At 42.5% G+C, this 20,682-nt stretch overlaps 1 protein-coding gene across 1 annotated transcript in view; it reads left to right on the top strand.

The window, feature by feature from the left end:
* LOC126419214 (DNA replication ATP-dependent helicase/nuclease DNA2-like) overlaps nt 1-20,682 on the top strand; it is a 155,257-nt gene that overhangs the window by 80,811 nt on the left and 53,764 nt on the right. The window contains exon 10 of the mRNA XM_050086349.1: nt 7,808-7,975. Within this exon, the coding sequence (XP_049942306.1) occupies nt 7,808-7,975 (168 nt within the window). The remainder of the gene's footprint in view (nt 1-7,807; nt 7,976-20,682) is intronic.

Here is a 20,682-nt window from a genome sequence, read left to right as displayed (position 1 = left end):
GAAGTGGTTAGTAAATTGTGAGATTTGAGCCACCATACCAACTGGCCATGAATGATACATTCCATCGCCTTACAAATACAGCTAGTCCAAGACAAAGGGCTGTAGCCAGAAGGAAGGTGTTTGCCCTTGCCTGGCTTGGGTATGGGTAGGGCTTCACACTAGCCTCTGGGAAACATGCTATCTGCTCAAATGCGACTGTACATATCAAGGAGAAAATGCTTGTCTGCAAGAGAAAGGTGCTCCAATATCTGTCTGGCCCTGGGGCCAGAAGTGAGAGCATGATATAGCTCCCTCACAGTAAAGGTGGCATTGTAGTATTTGTGATTTGGAGAGAAGGGTAATACCTGAGCCTCCTCCACCTGTTTTTGAGAGAGGACAGTGAGGTGATAGTGGATGGAGCTCGAACTCTCCTCAAAACAGCAGCCCAAGGCGTTGGAGATAGCTGTAGTGTCCACAATGACATCATCTGCTACAGTCAGGCCATAAATCGGGGAATGAACCTTGATCCCAGAGTGCCAGTGGAGGTTGTGCCACACGACAGAAGGGGGAATGGAACTGTTAAAAGAACTAGTAAATGATTTTGCTATCAGGAAGAATGTGATGACACTGCACATGCAACTGTTTGTAACTAATACAGTTTACCTTCGTAGGATGACTGTTAAAAACACGGAAAGCACGTCTCTGTGCACGAAGCGTGTTGTGGCGCACCCCAGTCCATCAGGGGACTAGGACACAGAGTGGAGAAGATAAAAGTGCGAGGCATGGAACATTCTGTGGTGGTAAGGATAATGTTCTTGAGGTACTCTACCTGGTCAGGACAGCTGGGGAAATGTTGTTTGTTGAAGGTCACCAGGGAGCAATAAAACCTCCAGTCGACCTTAGAAAGCTGCCAGGTGCATTTACGTATAGATGAGGAAGGAGTCAGCAGATGGCCAGCACATGAGAAACGGTTACTAGAGCACGTGTAGAGAGAACGGGTGACTAGAGGTGACGGCAAGCTGGGCAGTGTAGAACAAGAGGTCCAAATAGGAATAGGTGTGCATGGAGTCTGAAAGGAACATGGGTGCTCCAGTGTTACGACAAATGAGGTTGAGTTGATTCAGAATGTCAGCCAAGAGGGCAGCTCTCGGACAGATTCTGGAAGAGCCCTAAAGGGGATGGTGTGCATTAAAGTCACTGAGCAGCAAAAAGGGTGATAGCGTTGATCAATAAACTGAAGGAAGTTTACTCTGGTGACACCAAATGATGGAAGGATGTAATTGCTGCAAAAAGAAAAGGTGAGGCGAGGAATGATAATGCGCACTGCAACAGCTTTCAATGGACTGTTCAGTGAGGTCGTTTAGCTATGAATGCCATTTCAGATTAGTAGTATGACTCCCCCATGAGATGGAATGTTGTCCTTTGGGGGAGGTCAAAGCGGACCGAAAGGAAATGCAAAAGATCAAAGTCGTAACGAGAATATAATTTTGTTTCTTGGTGGCAGCAAACAAATGGACGCGCGATTCAGAGAGCAGCCATAATTCTTCTTATTGGATCTAATGCTGTGAATGTTCCATTGGAGAAGTCATAATGATTGGGGAGGAGGGAACAAAGGAAGGGTAATCACGTGGTTACCGAGTGCCAGCATTCAAAGACTCATTGCTACAGGGAACAGAGACTGGAAGATGTTGTTCCATGAGCTCTATGGAGGCATTAGGCATTGGAATTCTCTCTGAGTCGGCCTGTGGATTCAAGGGCAGAAAAATGGTGCGCTGTGCGCATCGGTGAAATGAAGGTCGGCTGGGTGAGGTGGTTGGCAGATGAAGACAGATGTTTGTTGGCTGGAGGGGTGTAAAACGTCTGCATGGGAGTATTCCTTCTGCCCTTTCCAGCCTACCAATTTGTAGCAGATGATTTCGCCGCTGGAGGTGAAGCTTTGGTGGCTAGTTGCAAAGCTGGAGGAGAAGGAGATGGGGATGTTACTGTGACACTGAGCAATTTGACAACTGCTGTGCTGAATTTGAGATCGCATGTCTGTGTGGCCATGTCCGTTGTGGAGTGTCACGTAGCAAGAATGATACTGTAAATGCCAGATGGTAAAAATCAGGGTTTTCGACTATCCAGCAATTTGTGAACGACAGGGAAAGGCAATTTTTCCTTCACGTGGGTCTTCTGGCTGGTTCTGTTATTGAGATACATGGAAAATTCTCAGGATGAGGGTGCATGGTCACTATTGCAATCGATACAGTGGGGAGGAGGAGGTGAGCAATCGCTCTCGTGAGCATTCCTACTACAAGTAACACATTTGGCTGTGTTTCAACAGGACATTAGAGTGTGGTTGTAACAATGACATCGGTAACAGCACTTCGGGTTTGGAGTGTACAGTTGGACCGAGATGACTTCATAGCCTGCTTTGATCTTCGATGGAAGCACTATTCAATCAAACATGAGGGAAAAAAGTGTAGTGATACATCCCATTCCTTGAATGAGACATTTCATGTCCTTAAATATATGTCAGAGAAAAAATGTTCATGACACAGTAGTTAAGTGGTGAGCATCCTACTGTTGGGAAATGTTTTAAATTGTAGGTGCTGATACCAGACCTAAGGATCCAGTGACTGTATCGATGTGAGTCAAATGACACTACCTGCTGTGGTGGAGATAGGATCTCTGTGGAGTGGGTGGTGTTTAAGAAAAGAGATCCGTGAAATCTAAGAACGTGAAATGTCACAGATAATAAATGTATTGTAATTGTTAATTATCAAATTGAATATCAGATCTGTTATGTACGTAGTACAGAGAGGCAGCGTACTGGTTGGTAGCCATCCTCACTTATTACGTATTGAGTTCTAATTTTGAAGATAATGGAAGACGGTGAATTGAATCTAACTTTTTATTCATGTGGTGGAGTGAATAAGAACAAGAAGTTAATTTTCAGCTGCTTTATCTGCAGCCCATAAAGATGGAAAGTCTAAGCCAAGTTGGAGGAAGAAGCCACATGGATTCAGGGTACAGTGTAGCTGGACCCTGATTATTAATACTTAATGGTGATCAAATATTCATTAAGTAACATTCACCATACATAAAAGGAGTGTTCAAGTGGCAACTTATTTAAGTGTTTTGTGTGTGAGGTGAAGTAAAACAAAGCACCACACAACCCATGTCAACCTGAAGCAGTTCAAATGTGTGTAGTCATTAAGGCTGCATCAACTTTTTTCATTACCTGATTGACTGCTGTGACACCCTGATCAGAGAGGTAAGCTTGGATATCTTCCTTGGTCAGACCATCGAGCAGGCTACTATAAATAATACCATGGAAAGGATTCAGCATTTGATGGGCCTCGACATGAAGAGGATAGCTGTGGAGGAGCGAAGATACAAGCAGTTGTTGGGCTTGAAAATCACAATTGGTCTCCAAAAGCAAAGTGCTATTATGTGAACAAGAGCAGGATTTCATGGGGCCTGCAAGTACATCAACACCTTTCTGAATAATAAACGGATTAACCTTATTAAAGGACTGATCTCCTCCAGTATGTGATACCACAATAAACTGAGGTGCAGCTGAGAGATTCTTGGAATCTTTAGCCTCATTCCGTTTACGTTTAGTAGATGTAGGCTGAGATGGTGATTAGCTCATTGCTGGTATCCCAGACTTGTTTCCTCAAGCAGTGTCCTCAGCAGTGTTCCCAATCATCTTTACTCATCGTGTATCGACAATGAGTTTCGCTTTTCCACTGACAAAACAGTTTATATGAATTTCTGGTAGCACAAGCAGTTTCTTCCTCCACCTTTATACATCTTGGGCCTGTTGTTCTCCCATTCCCTGAAACTACGAAATGCATGGGGCTCATGCATGGTAGAAAACTTTCTTGGTCGTCCCATGTGTCTTACCTGTTCAAACGCTATACCTTATCTCTCAGTGTCCTGTGTGTTCCAAGCTGTACTTTCTGGGGAGCAGATCGGACCGTCCTCCTCTGTTTGTACTGGTCTCTTGTCTGTTCAAAACTAGACTATGGTTGTTTTGTTTATGCATCTGCATGTCTGTTTGTACTGGTCTCTTGTCTGTTCAAAACTAGACTATGGTTGTTTTGTTTATGCACCTGCATGTCTTATGCCGTCTGAATACATTCCACCATCGTGGAGTACATTTGGGCACTGGCGCCTTTTCACTAGTCCAGCTGAGAGTCTCTATGCAGGAGCTCTGAACTACTGCTGTCATACCATTGTGATGTTCTCGTCAGTGGATATGCATCCTATTAGTCTGCCATGCCTGGCCACAAATCCTGTGGCTCATTCTTTGATGACTCCCTTGACTGCCAGTATGGGGTGTGTCCTTCTTCTCTGTTACCTCCCGTAGTTCACTTTCAGCTATTGCTCCAGCAGCTTCTTGCTACCTGCCACGTTCCTGGCTTCATGCAGCAGCCCGTGTTCATCTTAGACTTCATTTCCCTCTGAAGGAAACTATTCCAGATTTAATCTATCACTTTAAGTTTCTCAACCTTCGCACACAACTTAGCAATAGTACCTATGTGAACACCGATGGCGCCAAGACTGACTATGGTGTTGGGTCTCCCTTCATCATTGGCAGTGACCATTCTCAGTATCGGCTTCCAGAACTGTTCAATATTTATGTCAGAGGTTGTCTTTCGCTATCAGGCTAATCAGTACATTTGGCTGTCCATCCTTTAGTGCCACAGGTCCAAGAAAGCTTCCATTTGCTCACTGTAGAGGTAGCCACTGTCATATTCTTGTGGGTGTTCCTAGTCGAATCGGTCTGGTGGTAAATAAGGCTGCTGCCAAGGCTGTGTCCTCGTATCTTGACCCACTATAGCTCTTCCATCCCTTCAGATGATCTTTGTGTTGTTGTCTGTCAGCAGGTGGTGTCACTTTGGCATCGCCACTGGTCTTCCCTTCACGGGAACAAGTTCTGAGGAATCAAACCTCTCCCAGCAGCTTGGTTGACCTCATCTTGGTCTTCTCGCCACGAGGAGACCATTTAACTAGGTTGTATATTGGGCATTGTCATTTTAGCCATTGCTATTTTTTAAGGGGTGATCCTCCGCCACTTTGTGCTCATTGTCAACAGATAACAGTTCGCCCTTTCTTGGCTGAATGCCCTTTTTTGAACCACTTACATTCTCATGTATGTTTGCTGTCTGAGTTATTCCCGGATGTTTTAGTGAATGATGTTTTACTTTCTATCCATTGTAGCAATATGGTGAAGGACATTTAATCTTCTGGTTCAGGACCACCGCTATCTCTCCAGAATGCTTTGTATACCTTTCTCAACGAAGTAGTCCTTGTTCTTAGCTCACTTTGCTTCTGTCAGTTGGGCTTAATATATAGTTGCTTTCAAGTGTATTTACTTCTTGATGATCTGAGGTTGTGACATAGGTGCTTATTACCTTAGCTGTTTTTGTACCTTAAAACAAACAACTCGCACACATGACCATGGCCTCTGGCCGTAAGTCAGAACTATCAGCAACTGCACATGATGGGAGGAGCAGTCCGAGTGGTGGGGGTAAGGAGGAGGCTGGGATGGGAGGTGGGGGGGGGGGGGGGGGGGATAGCAATATTGCTCTGAAATGAAATGAGGAATATCCTACTCACTGTCCTTCGCACAGTGTGTTCCACCACACACTGAACCTATATGATATCCTCGTCCATCCCTTCTCCACCCATGCTCCCAACTCTTTGCCTCCTGACTCGTATAAATGTAATAGAACTAAATGCATGACCTGTCCCATAGTCCCTTCCATGATTGCAGTCTAGTCACAAGCATCACCTATCACAGCAAAGACAGGGCTACCTGTGAAAACAGACATGCGATCTACAAGCTAAGCTCCAACCATTATGCTGTGTTCTACGTGGCATGACAATCATTGTGCTGTCTGTCTGCGTGAATGGCTACAGAGAAACTGTGGCCAAGAAACAGCTGGACCATCCAGTTGCTGAGTACGCTGCCGAACATAACATTCTTCACTTTAGTGACTGCCAACACCAGCTTTTCTGAATTGAGCAGGTGGGAACTATCCCTGCAATGTATCCTAGATTCCCATCACCCTTCTGGCCCCCAATCTTTCCTAGTCACTGTCTTTCACCCACCCATTCCTTTCCCTGCTCCAACTTCAGTACTACACTGTCTTCTTCTATTCTGTCAGTGCACCCAGAGTCTACTTACTCCTCTCCTTTTCCTCTCCCCTGTCCCACTCCTTCACCCCCCCCCTCACCCCCCCCCCCTCACCCCCCACCACCCCCGTCCAACCTCCTGACTGCACCTAACTGTCCTGTCCTATTTCCACCATGTCCCTATATGCTCCCACAAACAGCACTTTACCATCCCCCACTTCTACCCTCTTATCGCTCCCCTTCCACACCTCAGCCTCCTCCTTGTGCGCAAGTTTTCTTCTATTGTAAGCCTATGATGGCTGTAGCTGGATTGTAGTATTTTTAACACTCTATTTTAGTTGGGTGACGGTCCTGGTCTATTACGTGGTAAGCAAGTATGCTATGGAAGCTGTTACTTCTTAGGGATCTGAGTGTTCTAAAGATCTTGTTTTAAAGTTTGTGCATTTTTTCCCTGCATGTATTAACTGTGAAGTGTTGCATGTGAGATCATATATGCCTGATTTGTTGGATTTGTCTGTGGGTGTTTCCTGTGTTCTGAGCTTTGTCTGCGTTGTCATCTGTCTCGTATCGTATTTAAAGGACATGTTTCTTTAAAATGCTGCCTGATTTGTGTACTATTTCATTATTGCAGATGATGAATATGTGCCATATTGTTTTGTGTGTGAGTTGTTTCTTGTACTTGGTCATTGTCTGTTGTTGTTCTGTGTTTCTGTGCAAGGTCGTGCATACATATGGTCTGTTCATTTACGTATTCGCTGGATCAGTTTCTCTGTCATATGGGTATCACAACCTTTTCTCACTGCTATTTGTTGTATTGTGTTTGCCTCCTGTGTGTAATTACTTGGCTTATGGGTGTTATGTTTAATCCGCGGAACATGAATTCGAAGCTTACTTATTTGTGTGTCAGTGGGTGATTTGATTGATTGTGAATCATCATGCTCATGGTTGTTGGTTTCCTGAATATCGTGGAGTCATTAATTGTTTTTTTGTATGGTGAGATCCAGAAATTTTAGTTTGTCTCTATCTCTAACGTGAAGCAAAGTTTTGGGTGTAAATTGTTTATTTCATTGTGTATCTGTTTTACATGCGTATGTGGTTCACTGATCAGGCATATTACGTCATTGACATAATGGTACCAGTACAGGACTTGGTGTTTCCTGGTTTTATTGTGTGTGTGAAGATCTTGTTCTCTGACCTGGTCATGAATATGTCGGTGAAGAGGCCACCTTTATGCAGTCCTGTTGGCAGTCCTTCATGTCGAGAGCAAAATTCTCTATTGAACACAAAGTAATTTTGTACTGTTATGGTCTTGAGTATGAGTATGAAGGCTGTTTCATCAATGTGTGTCTGGTGTGTTGCCTTGTTGTTTTAGTTTTTGTGTGGTGATTTTGATTGTTTCACCTATTGGAATGCAAGTGTATATTACAAGACTTCAAATGATATAAGGCTTGCTGTGTCTGGTATGTTTATGTTCTTGATTCTATCTCTTAACTCCTTAGTTTTCTTAAGAGTCAGACTTGATGGATATGATGTAGCTACATTTTGGCACCTCGTACTAGTTCACCATGAATTTGTTCATGTTCTTCCTTCAGATCATCCATAATTTTTGTTGTCTCTTGATTGATGACAGAATAAATATGATCCATGTTTTTTGTGTTTCTGTTAATATATATTATCTGTTTTTTTCCCCTTCTATTAGGGCAACAGACCCATCACATCCCTTGCTTGAAGTTGGTGGTGCAGCACATCTGAGTGAAGAATCTATTAATTATTTTTTGTGGTGGACAGGACTTCTGGGATTAGAGGAGGCCCAGAGGCTCAGCAACTCTAAACTTGCTGACCTGTGGAAATTATCAGCAGCAGACAGGTATGCTTAGAGAATGAGGGTGTGTTAAGATCCCTTCAAAAATTAACACATTAAAGGTGCATTTACACATTTGTGAATTTCCGTGTATTCTAAATGCATGCAGCTGTTGCAGGAAGAGGTAGGGAGGTGCATGCACCAGTGCAAAGTCATGTACTGCTCTGACTGGTGTGCACAAACCATCATGTGCAGGCACATGCAGTACTCGTGCACCTGTCTGCAGTTCTTCCTATTTGCTGCTTTGTTTTACTCTATCCCATTGTTAAGATTCAGTTTTTCACACACACACACACACACACACACACACACACACACACACACACACAATTAAATTTGACTTTGCATTAACAGGAAGTATATGCTCTGGGACAACTGGGAAATCTGGGAATTTTTTCATCTGGGAGAAATTTGGGAAAAATGTGGTAAATTTTTAGAATTCTGGGAATCTTTATTGTTTTACTTTACAGTTAATTTTTTTGTAATTTTGACTGATAAAAACTAATATTCTAACAAAGAATTTTACTTTAGCCTGCTATTTCAGAATAATACTGCAGCAATAAGACATAAAGAAGAGGATGTTGTTGTTGTGGTCTTCAGTCCAGAGATTGGTTTGATGCAGCTCTCCATACTACTCTATCCAGTGCAAGTTTCTTCATCTCCCAGTACTTACTGCAATCTACATCCTTCTGAATCTGCTTAGTGTATTCATCTCTCGGTCTCCCTCTACAATTATTACCCTCCACACTTCCATCCAATACTAAATTGGTGTTTCTTTGATGCCTCAGAATGTGTCCTACCAACCAATCCCTTCCTTTTGTCAGGTTGTGCCACAGATTCATCTTCTCCCCAACTCTGTTCAGCATATTCTCATTAGCTACGTGATCCTCCCATCTAATCTTAAGCATTCTTCTGTAGCACCACACTTCAAAAGCTTCTATTCTCTTCTTGTCTAAACTTTTTATCGTCCATACAAATACTTTCAGGAAGGACTTCCTGACACTTAAATCTATACTTGATGTTAACAAATTTCTCTTCTTCAGAAATGATTTCCTCAACAAAGCCAATCTACATTTTATACCCTCTCTACTTCGACCTGTTATTTTGCTCCCCATATAGCAAACCTACCTTAAGTGTTTCATTTCCTTTGCTTTCTCTGATAGAAATACAATGTCATCGACAAACCTCAAAGTTTTTATTTCTTCTCCATGGATTGTAATTCCAGCTCCAAATTTTTCTTTTGTTTCCTTTACTGCTTACTAAATACACAGATTGAATAACTTAAGGCAGGCTGTTCCAACCGAGCTCCAGGGAGCCAGAACGCTCCGGAGCGCTCACTGCGGCAGCTCGGAGCCCGCGTGGAGGGGGAAAGCGCACTCTGCCCCCTGGCGGCATGCAGCCGCAACTGACGCAATAATCCGTGTTCAATGACAGCTATGACTAGGTATCCTCTATTGGAGGATACCTTTCTATTCATTGAGGGGGATGGTCGTCCTCAGTGTCTTGTTTGTCATAAAGTATTTAATTCTGCGAAGAGGTACAATATACAACGACATTATACACGTCTTCACGCAGCGCACTATGATCGGGTAGAAGACGTTGCACGCAGAGAACTGGTAGCCAGGCTTAAGAACGACATACCAGGAGACGTAAGTTTAAAAACGATTTCGTAATATGGAGGGTATTAAAACATACAACATAGTTCTTGTTCTGTAATGCGTTTATAATTTTTAGGTGAATGAGAGCGGAGAAAACACTACTGAATCAGCAATTAGAGCAAGCTACAGGGTCACTCACATCATTGCCACCAGTGGCAAGCCGTTTTCGGTGGGACCACTCATAAAATAGTGCATAGTAGCAGTTGCAGAATGTATGTTTCCAAGGGAGATGCAGGCAATTGAAGGGGTTTGCCTGTCGAAGCAGACAATGTCTTGTTGAATCCTGGACATGGCAGTGGATTTAGAGGCACAGCTCAGGAAAAAGCCGGAGAGCTTTGTTGCATTTTCGTTAGCACTTGACGAAACTACCGACATATCGGACTGTGCTCAGATTGCAGTCTTTGTGCGTGGTGTCGACATGGAGCTGCAAGTAACTGAAAAACTCTTGGATGTGGTACCACTCGATCACACCGCAACAGGACGTGACATTTTTGAAGCTGTTTGTGAATCAGTGGACAATATGAATTTGCCGTGGGATAAGCTCCATTCTGTAGCGACAGACGGTGCACCAAAAATGATCTGGCGTCACCAAGGTTTTGCTTCTCGTTTGAAAAATAAACTCGGGGACGAATTCGGGAAAGACATTTTTACTCTTCATTGTTTCTCACCAAGAGGCACTGTGTGCTGAAACAGTAGAGCTAGGTGGCGTAATGAAAGATGTCGTGAAGTGTGTGAATTTTGTGCGGCGTCACGGTATGAATCATCGCCAGTTCAAAGGATTCCTGAAAGATATGGAAGCGGAGTGTGGGGATATACCTTACCACAGTACAGATCATTGGCTGAGTCAGGGAAAAATTCTTGATGTTTTCTTTGCCATTCGTGAGGAAATATCCCTTTTTCTCGAAATGAAAGGGGAAGAAATGCGTTGTCTGAAAGATATAAAATGAATATCAGACCTGGCGTTCCTAGCTGACAACACTATGCATCTGAATAATTTAAATCTGTCATTGCAGGGCAAAGGGCAGCTAATCGTTGACATGCACGACCAACTCAAACCGTTCATGGAAAAGTTACGTTTATTTGAGAGACATGTGAGTACTGGACATTTAACGTTCTTCGATCGTCTTGCTTCTTTAAAACTACCCGAAAGTAGTACTTTCGGAGATTACCAAGCAAAGTTAAAGCAGCTCATCGCGTCATTTGAAACACGATTCCGAGACCTCACTAGTTTGGAAATGGAACTTAAGGTGTTCAGCACTCCTTTTTCAGTTTCCTCCGATGACTTGTCATCGTCACTTCAATTGGAGAGTATTGATTTGCAAAATTCAACTTTGTTGAAAGAGAGGCATTGTTCATTACAGCAAAAATCATTTCCCAAGCTTCACAACAATGCCGCTCAGATCATGTGCATATTTGGATCTACGTATTGCTGTGAGCAGCTTTTCTCAACAATGAAAGGAGTAAAAAGTAAGGAACGATCGTTTCTTCAGGATGCAACAATGAAGGCCATCCTCTTCATTAACGCTGTGAACGCTTTGATGCCTGATATTTCCGATCTTGTAATGAAAAGAAAATGTCAAGCTACAAAGGCCCAATAAATTTAGTATGTAATTTCTTGTAAAACAGTTGTTTCTTATTTATTTATTGAACATCGTATTTCCTGGTGTAGCATGTCACCACTTCTTAGCAGCTAAGAGTATGAGGTTGTCGATCTTGTAAGATGCAGCTGGCACATCAAAACGCTTGCCTTGCCGCCTGCCTCAGCCAGCCGTGCCACGTGCCAGCCCACTAGAATGGTCACAGCGAGCGACACTGCTCTCTGGAACAGGGAGCGCTCCACGGCTCACAACGGAGCCGATGAGCTGGAACAGCCTGACTTAAGGGATAGGCTACAACCCTGTCTCACTCCATTTCCTATCACTGCTTCCATTTTGTGCCCCTCGACTCTTCTAACTGCCATCTGGTTTCTATACAAATTGTAAATAGCCTTTCGCTTCCTGTATTTTACCTCTGCCACCTTCAGAATTTGAAACAGACTATTGCAGTTAACATTGTCAAAAGCTTTCCCCAAGACTACGAATGCTAGAAACGTAGGTTTGCCTTTCCTTAATCTATCTTCTAAGATAAGGTGTAGGGTCAGTATTGCCTTCCTTGTTCCAACATTTCTATGGAGTCCAAACTGATTTCCCCAAGGTCGGCTTCTACCAGTTTTTCCATTTGTCTGCAAAGAATTCGCCGGCCGGGGTGGCCGAGCAGTTCTAGACTCTACAGTCTGGAACCACGCAACCGCTACGGTCGCAGGTTCGAATCCTACCTCGGGCGTGGATGTTTGTGATGTCCTTAGGTTAGTTAGGAAACAAGAGAATAATACCATAATAAAACTTCACTTGTAGAAAAAATGCACCAACAACAAAACACAGCATACACACAATTGTGTGTCGACACCAAAATTTGTCAGAGACTATGCAATACTTCGATGTGCCTTTCTCATGAGCCTTGTTCTGATAAGCATGACAAAGATTACACAGTACAACTGCGGTCGATGTGCATGATGTCACAAATGTTTATATTTCTAATAGATTGTGGGAAAATATTGTGAATGGTGGTTTGAGAAGCATTACTTAAAACTAAATTTCCCCTTATGCAGGATTAATTATGTTATGCGTGATAGTGCGTAATGAATTTCTTAAATCACATAGTGTTAGACTCTCATTTATTACTTAACACTGAGGATGAGCCACTTAGAAAAATTTCAAGTCCAAAAGGCCAGCCATTAATTAAAATTTTGCTGGCACGTTTGTGTTTGATATATCGTAGAGGGTAACACACGGTAAAAAAGACCAAGTTTTAAGGTTAGTTCTTCCATATTTTGTCTGACACACGGTATCGCACCTAATGGCCCTACCATTAAAATTGGCATCCTACCGTAAGAACCTTAATGTTCCCCAGTTCCATCAGTCCCTCGCCCTCACCGATCTAATTTCATGTAATCATACAATCCAAGCTCAGTCCTACTTCTTAGTATGTACTCCTTTCGTAAGATCCTTTTACTCTGTGACCCCAGCTTCCTAAATGCCATCACTGCAATAGGAACTGTTGTCCAACTATTGGAACGGCATTCCCAACACCATCTGTGGGACCTGTCCCAGGTACTCCTGTCTTCTGCCTGCATGGAACTACCTATAGCTATGAAAAAGCCTACCACTCTGATCTCTCTTCCCCTCAGACCCTCATTGCTCTCCAACCCTGCCTTGCTGCCTTACTCGGCTTTCCATGTCCCCAGAAACATCCTCCACCCTCTGTGAAACACACTACTCTTAAACACTCATTCTGGAACACTGTTGTCAGTCTTTCTGCAAAAACTCCTAGACCTGCAGAAGTACTGGCTTTCTAAAAACCTCACCTTTAGCCCCAAATCTGATTTCAACCACACTGGACTTGTAAAAGGCCTTCTTTCCTTTACTATTTCTTTGGAGTGACAACATTTCTTCACCACACATCTCACTGACAACAGCCACTCTAACTCTATATAGAAAGTAATGATATCAATATAATGGAAGGAAACATTCCACGTGAGAAAAATTATATATAAAAACAAAGATGAGGTGACTTACCGAACAAAAGCGCTGGCAGGTCGATAGACACACAAACAAACACAAACATACACACAAAATTCAAGCTTTCGCAACAAACTGTTGCCTCATCAGGAAAGAGGGAAGGAGAGGGGAAGACGAAAGGAAGTGGGTTTTAAAGGAGAGGGTAAGGAGTCATTCCAATCCCGGGAGCGGAAAGACTTACCTTAGGGGGAAAAAAGGACAGGTATACACTCGCACACACGCACATATCCATCCACACATACAGACACAAGCAGACATATTTAAATATGTCCTTTTTTCCCCCTAAGGTAAGTCTTTCCGCTCCCGGGATTGGAATGACTCCTTACCCTCTCCTTTAAAACCCACTTCCTTTCGTCTTCCCCTCTCCTTCCCTCTTTCCTGATGAGGCAACAGTTTGTTGCGAAAGCTTGAATTTTGTGTGTATGTTTGTGTTTGTTTGTGTGTCTATCGACCTGCCAGCGCTTTTGTTCGGTAAGTCACCTCATCTTTGTTTTTATCTATATAGAAAGTTGTTTACAACAGTCCCAACCTTCCTCCAACTGTGATCCTCCTTTCCCTTCCACCCAGTCATGCCATTGTAATTTTTCAGGTATTACTCACTTCTAATGTGGTCTTACCTCTCTTTCCTGTATCCTTCCTTGGTGAGCCCAACATTAGTCCTAGGGAACACACTTGTATCCTTAACCTGAAAACCAATCCAGACCTTAATGTCCTTCCTGCAGACAAAGGCTCCACCACAGTGGTGATGAACCATAGTGACAATATGGTTGAGGGTCTCTGCCAGTTTTCCAGTACCTCTCTTTACAGACCTTATCACCATGACACCATCCCATAAGTCCAATATAATCTCAAGCAGCTTCTCAAAGCCTTAGATCCACATCAAAATCTGACAGCTGAATCCATCTCCCACCTCACACCAGCAACCCCATGCACTGTTACTTTTTACCTACTCCCCAAAATCGACTAAAGCCATTCTACACATCTCCCTGCAGGTCATCCCGTTGTGGCTGGGTACAATGCTCCCACAGAACAAAACTCTACTTTTGTTGACCAACACCTCCAAACTGTTGTCTGTCGGCTCCCATCCTATATCCAAGATGCTGCTCACTTCCTTCACCACCTCACCATAGTGCATACCCCATTACCACCAAACTCATTCTTAGCCATTGTGCATGTGATGTCCTTGTACACCAGTATCACCAATGTCCATGGCCTTGTGGTTATGAAACATTACCTTCCCTGATACCAAACACACCACCTGTTTCCTAATCCTCCTAGCCAACATCATCTCGACCCACAAAATTTTCAATTTTTTAGCCCAAATTTGCAAACAAATCTGTGCTTCTGCTGTGGGTACTCACATAGAACCATCCTATGCAAACTTATGGGCCATCTACAGGAATCCTTCCTATCCAGTCAATACTTAAAACTCCTTCCCTGGTTCAGATTCATTGATATTTTCGTGTCTAAACTCACAGCAAGGACAACTTCTGCTCTTACCTCCATAACCTCAACACCTATTCCCAAATGCACTCATCAAGCCACAGAGCATCACCATCCATTGATGCTGCATCTGCAGAGGAAAGCAGGAGTTGCTGAAATATACTGATTCCCTTACCAGAGCATTTACTGGCAAACAATATCCTATTTAGATCATCCATAAAGTCTCATGTGCCATCTGTTCTTCTGAAACAAGTAAATCTGTTGTCCAGCTGCTGACCAGTACTACTGATCATCCCTGGCCTTGAAAAGCTAACCATATCATTCACCAGAATTTTGACTACCTCATGCCATCCCCTGAGATGAGGGTATCCTACCCTAAATCCTCCCCACATCAAACAGAGAAGTGTTCTGCTGCCCACCCAACCTACAAAATATCCTTGTCCACCCTTATTACAACCATACTCCCAATCCTGCACCTCACTGGTTGTTCCAAGTGCAAGACCTGTCCCATACACCCAGCCAAGTTATAGCCAGCTATGCTGCAATTACTGGCAAGCTGCAAACAAGACCACCCAGTTGCTGAACATGCTGCACATAACAACACAAATGTCTTCATCGGCTGCTTCATTATGTGGACCATTTTGGTTGCTTTCTTCCACCACAAGTTTCTCTGAACTACACAGATGGGAATTCTCTCTCTAACACATCCTTTGCTTTCATAATCCCCCAGGCCAAAACCTCTGCTAACCTGTTCCTACTGCCTCACCTTGAGCATTTCCCTTCTCTCACCTCTCCATACACTCCTCCATCCAGATCGTGCACTGCCTTCTCCCACTACTCTTTCTGTCCCTTCCCACCAGGTGGAAATTCTTCCTCTCCCCTTCTTCTCCCCCTTTCCAATCCCTTTCCCTTCTCTCTCCCCTCTCTTTACCCCTCTTCTCTCCTTTTCCCTACTCCTCTTTTTGCCCCTGTGCACTTTTAAAAAACTTCTTCCACCCTTTGTGAAACACATCTCTTCTTTAAACTCTTTTTGTTGTACCCTCTGTACTTTTTTCGTCTTGTTGTGTGGCTGTGAAGTCATCCATCCAAAGACCTCTCTCTTTGCCGGTACTGTCTCCTTTTTGTCTTTCCGTACCCCCATCCCACCCACATCAGCTCAGGCAACTGCTTTCAATAATCAGATATTAATAATAGCCACAGGGCTGTGTGTTTGGGTGGCTATGTAATTTTGTGTGCACGTGTGTGTGTGTGTGTGTGTGTGTGTGTGTGTGTGTGTGTGTGTGTGTGTTGTGTGTACGCGTGTGTGCGTGCGTGCGTGCACGCGCGTGCGTGGGTGTGCGCATGTGCGTGCGCGTGTGTCCACATTTCCTGAAAAAAGAACTAGTGCTCGAAAGCTAGTGTGAATGCTGTTTTCTCATGTGTTGTGTGTTCATTGATCCGCTTCCCCATATTTTCCCCATTTCTCTTATTTTATTGCTCCATCCAGGAATTTGTGTTATTGTTGTACTAAAGAGTCATATTTTCTTATTCTTTTTAATTATTATTATTTCAATTAAAAGGTTGAAATTGACATGAAACATCCCAGAGAGAGTTGCAGAGAAGAGCTTAAAAAAATAAAAACCTTGTGAAAGTGAGTTATGGTGATCCATGGAAAAGTCCATCATAATGCAATTCCCCTTGAACTTTCTTTCATCACATGACTTTCTTAAAAGATGTCTTAATTCCAAGCCCAATCTATAGTTCCTTCGTAGTTCGCACAGAACCAGTGAACCAAATGGGATTATCTCAATGATTTTCATTTTTCAATCTGTCTATGTCACAAGGTGATAATTCTGAGAGATCATTATTAGCTTCAGTCAATGAAGCCTCACAAAAGTGCCATCCAAGACGGCGACATATGTTACTTCAGGAGTCTATTGCACTCCTGAAACACATTTCTTCTTCTAAGGCAGATACTCTTAAAACTAAAAATAAAAGAGCTTCTGTATAATGAATGGAACACAGCGAATTCTGTGCAAAGTTTTCCTTCAAAATAATGTGCACTAATTCATTTTACTTTATCATTGCATACAACTTTTCTTCGGCTCTTATATTTTTATGTAAATTTATTGTTTTAAAATTTTTTTTAACATTCTGCAGCAGATACTGAACTGTCCTGTGGTTCATCCTGTAATATGAATTAACATTTTCCAGAAAAAGTCTTTAGTTCTGTATGCAAGGAAAAAAAGTTTCTAAATGTTGATCAGTGTTCATGGACTGAGTCCATATCCTCCATTTCTTCTGTTCTTACAAATTCAGTGAACCACTGTACAGTCAAAACAGTTTCAGTAAAAGAGTGGAGTCATTTTTTTGTAAGCTGGCTCACAATGAACCCTCTTGAGTACACAGTCACAAGATCAAGCAATAGTAACTCATTTTAAAGTGTTGTGTTAACTAGAGCAGAGAGCAGCCTTCCATGGAACATGTGTGTTACGCTTCACAAAATGGACATCATCAACATATAAGAAATGTTCAGAGCAAACCATTAACTTTCACCGTGAACACCGAATGAAAAATGACGCACAACAGTGATCACAAAGGTCCACACCATTGAGATCAAAGGCAAACTCCTTGAGAGTTACAAACAATGCAGGACATTTAGCTAGGTATCCATTCTTAAAGAATGTATGTAGAATCGTATTGGTGCTACAATACGGATCAGAACGTGTGGAATGTCGTAGCATACAGCTGAATGCGAAATTGGCTGTTGTGGAGTGTATTGTGAAACTAGCTATCCTTTAATGCGTAGCTGCAGATAGTGCAATAACGTTTTATAGGCACAGAAAAACCAAACATCCAGAGGGTGAATTTGTCCAGTGGTTACAGGTGGTATGAATTGCAATGTCCTAAACTTTTAAGGAGGGATAGTTTGCCCTAAAGGAGTATGATTTTTATATGCAGACCAGTAATCAAGCAAAAGAAAATTATTTTTACTGTCTATTGGCCAAAAACAGTGTTCAAACCATAGTTGTAGTTCTCTTAAGCCCATTTTCCCATTCTTCCTTGCTGTGACGTAAATATTCCCTACAGCCCTAGCAAGATCATGCACCCAAGAAATAACTATAGGGGACAAAGCACCTCCAACTTCTCGCAGCACAATAAATAACAACAGCCAATTTACCATCCACATTAACAGTTCTCATAATTGTCTACAAATGTGTTAAGGCATTGATCTTAGTTGATCTTGATATAACTTTTCTTGGTACCTCTAACGTCCAGGGATCCTTTCATGTGCATTTCCTCTTCAAATCCCTGTTGGTCAGAGTTGAAAACAAATTCCTTACTGAATGATGGGTTAAGTTTATCTCATCTACAAATTTTCAGGCCGATTCCACAGTTTTCTTTGCATCACGAAGTTGATGCTTTGTTTGAAATTTCATTATCTTAAGTCTTCCAATTCTGTAGCACTGTTTGAAATTATGCAACCGTCCACTGCTTCCCTTTAAATCACTGTAATCTATGTCGCATGCAGTTTGATGGGCATAATGTAGAATGTCACTATCATGCACATCCTGTAAATTGGTATCGAGCACTCTTGAAACTCACTGGAGGTGGGATTTATGGCTCCCTGTTCGACAAGGATGATGAACTACATGGCTGGACACTTGTATCTGTATCACTTTCACTTGTTAAGCACATTTCGTCATCACTGAACTTCTCATGTACATTGTCTGCACTATCGAGCATACACACCACCACACATTTCACTGACTCATCTTGCAAAAACACTAATATTTCATCTGCCCGCTCTTTTTCACTCTGCAAAATTCATTGAGTTCCTTTCTGAAAAAATCTCAACTTCGGCAACTGTTGTTGCAAGATATAAGCAGTGTTTGCTTTGTTTATACCGTATTTACTCGAATCTAAGGCGGACTTTTTTCCGGTTTTTGTAATCCAAAAAATCGCATGCGGCTTAAAATCGAGTGCAAAGTAATCGGAAGTTCTGAGAAATGTTGGTAGGTGCCGCCACAACTAACTTCTGCCGTCGAATATATGTAGTGCTACACAGGCATGTTTTGCAGGCACAATGATAAATACTGGCGCCAAAACCTCTGCGCCAGTAAACGAATTAAAAGAGAGAGAGAGAGAGAGAGAGAGAGAAGGTGGAAGACGAGCTTTTTTCTCCGCCCCGAGTTTCGACCACTGCATTTTCATACATTATCCAACGAAGTAAATACAAATTCCATATTGTTCATCTTCGAATGTAGCAGCATTTCAGTGTACTACGAAAATCCGACTGGCACGACTGTTTGGGATGTTTGTCAATATGGCCAACTCTACGTTCTGAATTTTTTTCCTACCTGTGAGAAGAGATGGTTGCTAATAGGAACTTTTTGAATTGTGTATCACATGCAGTATTCTCTTCACCATAAGAATAATATGAATATAAACATTTGCCATGTATTATTTCGTGTTTGCTGCTATCTCATTTAAATCCTGTCTGCCTAATAAACTAGGAAACTAGAGTGAGACAACAGCAAACGTGGAAGAATATACGTATCATGTCATGTTTATATCCGTATTATTCTTATGCCTAATAGTGATACAGTCAGAAATGAAGCACGACAGTTGACTAGATTTTTAAATCTAAGATGACTCTAATTTCTGTGCAGAATGTAATGTACTAAAGAGGCGTCTGCAAAGATTTTCAAATGGAGAAAAATTTTCGCTAAACTCTTGTTCAGAACATCTTCTATCATACGCAATCTATTATTTAGCTCTTGTTGATCATTATCAAAGAAAGCAGCAGTGTAAGTAACAATGTAAGTAACAACAAATAGCAGTCTCTTGCCATTGTTTCGCTAATACGATGATTTCTCTCTCTCTCTCTTTTTTTTTTTTTAAATTGTAAGCGGCGGTAGCGTGCACAAAAGCAAGCCATGCCGCGAGCGGCGACAGGCCGTAAGCACTCGTTATCAGAATGTGACAAACAATGCATGATGCAGTACAATAATGCAATTTCAACTAAGAGTGAAACAAAAAGAATGGCAGTTATCAAATGGTTCAAATGGCTCTGAGCACTATGGGACGTAACTGCTGTGGTCATCAGTCCCCTAGAACTTAGAACTACTTAAACGTAACTAACATAAGGACATCACACACATCCATGCCCGAGGCAGGATTCGAACCTGCGACCGTAGCGGTCACGCGGCTCCAGACTGTAGCGCCGAGAACCGCACGGCCACTTCGGCCGGCGGCACTTATCAGATCAAAGAAAAATAAGCAATCAATTCAAACCAGACGAAGCACGGGAAAAAGGAAGGGTACCTGTATAAATACGGGCGGAGCGCCTGACGAATAGTAATAGCTACCTGGTAAAGCTTAAGTGCTAAGCTTACGACTCAAACCAAACTAATGTAGCTGTATCGTCATTCATTTGACCTAAATTGTGTCTCATATTACAATGGACCAACTTTGTTTCGATTTGGAGGTGCGGCCTAAAACTTTTATCTCCCCTTGAATTTCGAGTCTCAAATTTCATGTGCGGCTTAGATTCGGGAAATTTTTTTTCCTTGATTTCGAGTCTCATTTTTTCATGTGCGGCTTAGATTCGAGTGCGGCTTAGATTCGAGTAAATACGGTAATTGCCATTGTTTTGCTTTGTCTCAACACTGCTAGCACTGTTGTGAGTTACTCGTCAACTAAGCAGTTCAACTGTGCTCCATAGCCTCATGCTGGGCTCACTCCTGGATACCTCCTGTCCCACTTCTTGCTGCCATTAACAGCCAATATCGTGCTTGTATGGGGCGTAACATGCTGTAAATATCATTGGTCTTCATGACCTCACACTCGGAGGGCTCCTTGTGAGACAGGTTGATGTTGAATGACTGATGGCTGCACCTTTGTATCTACGACCTTGTATGTCAGCTGTTGAAGAGTGGAAATTCTTTTGCTGGTGTTGATCAGCCAACGCACATCAAAAGGAAAAACATACACATCTACAGTTTGAACTGCA

The sequence above is a fragment of the Schistocerca serialis genome, chromosome 9, assembly GCF_023864345.2.
Source record: "Schistocerca serialis cubense isolate TAMUIC-IGC-003099 chromosome 9, iqSchSeri2.2, whole genome shotgun sequence".
Classification (NCBI taxonomy): Eukaryota; Metazoa; Arthropoda; class Insecta; order Orthoptera; family Acrididae; genus Schistocerca; species Schistocerca serialis.
This window is presented reverse-complemented; position numbering and strand designations above follow the sequence as displayed.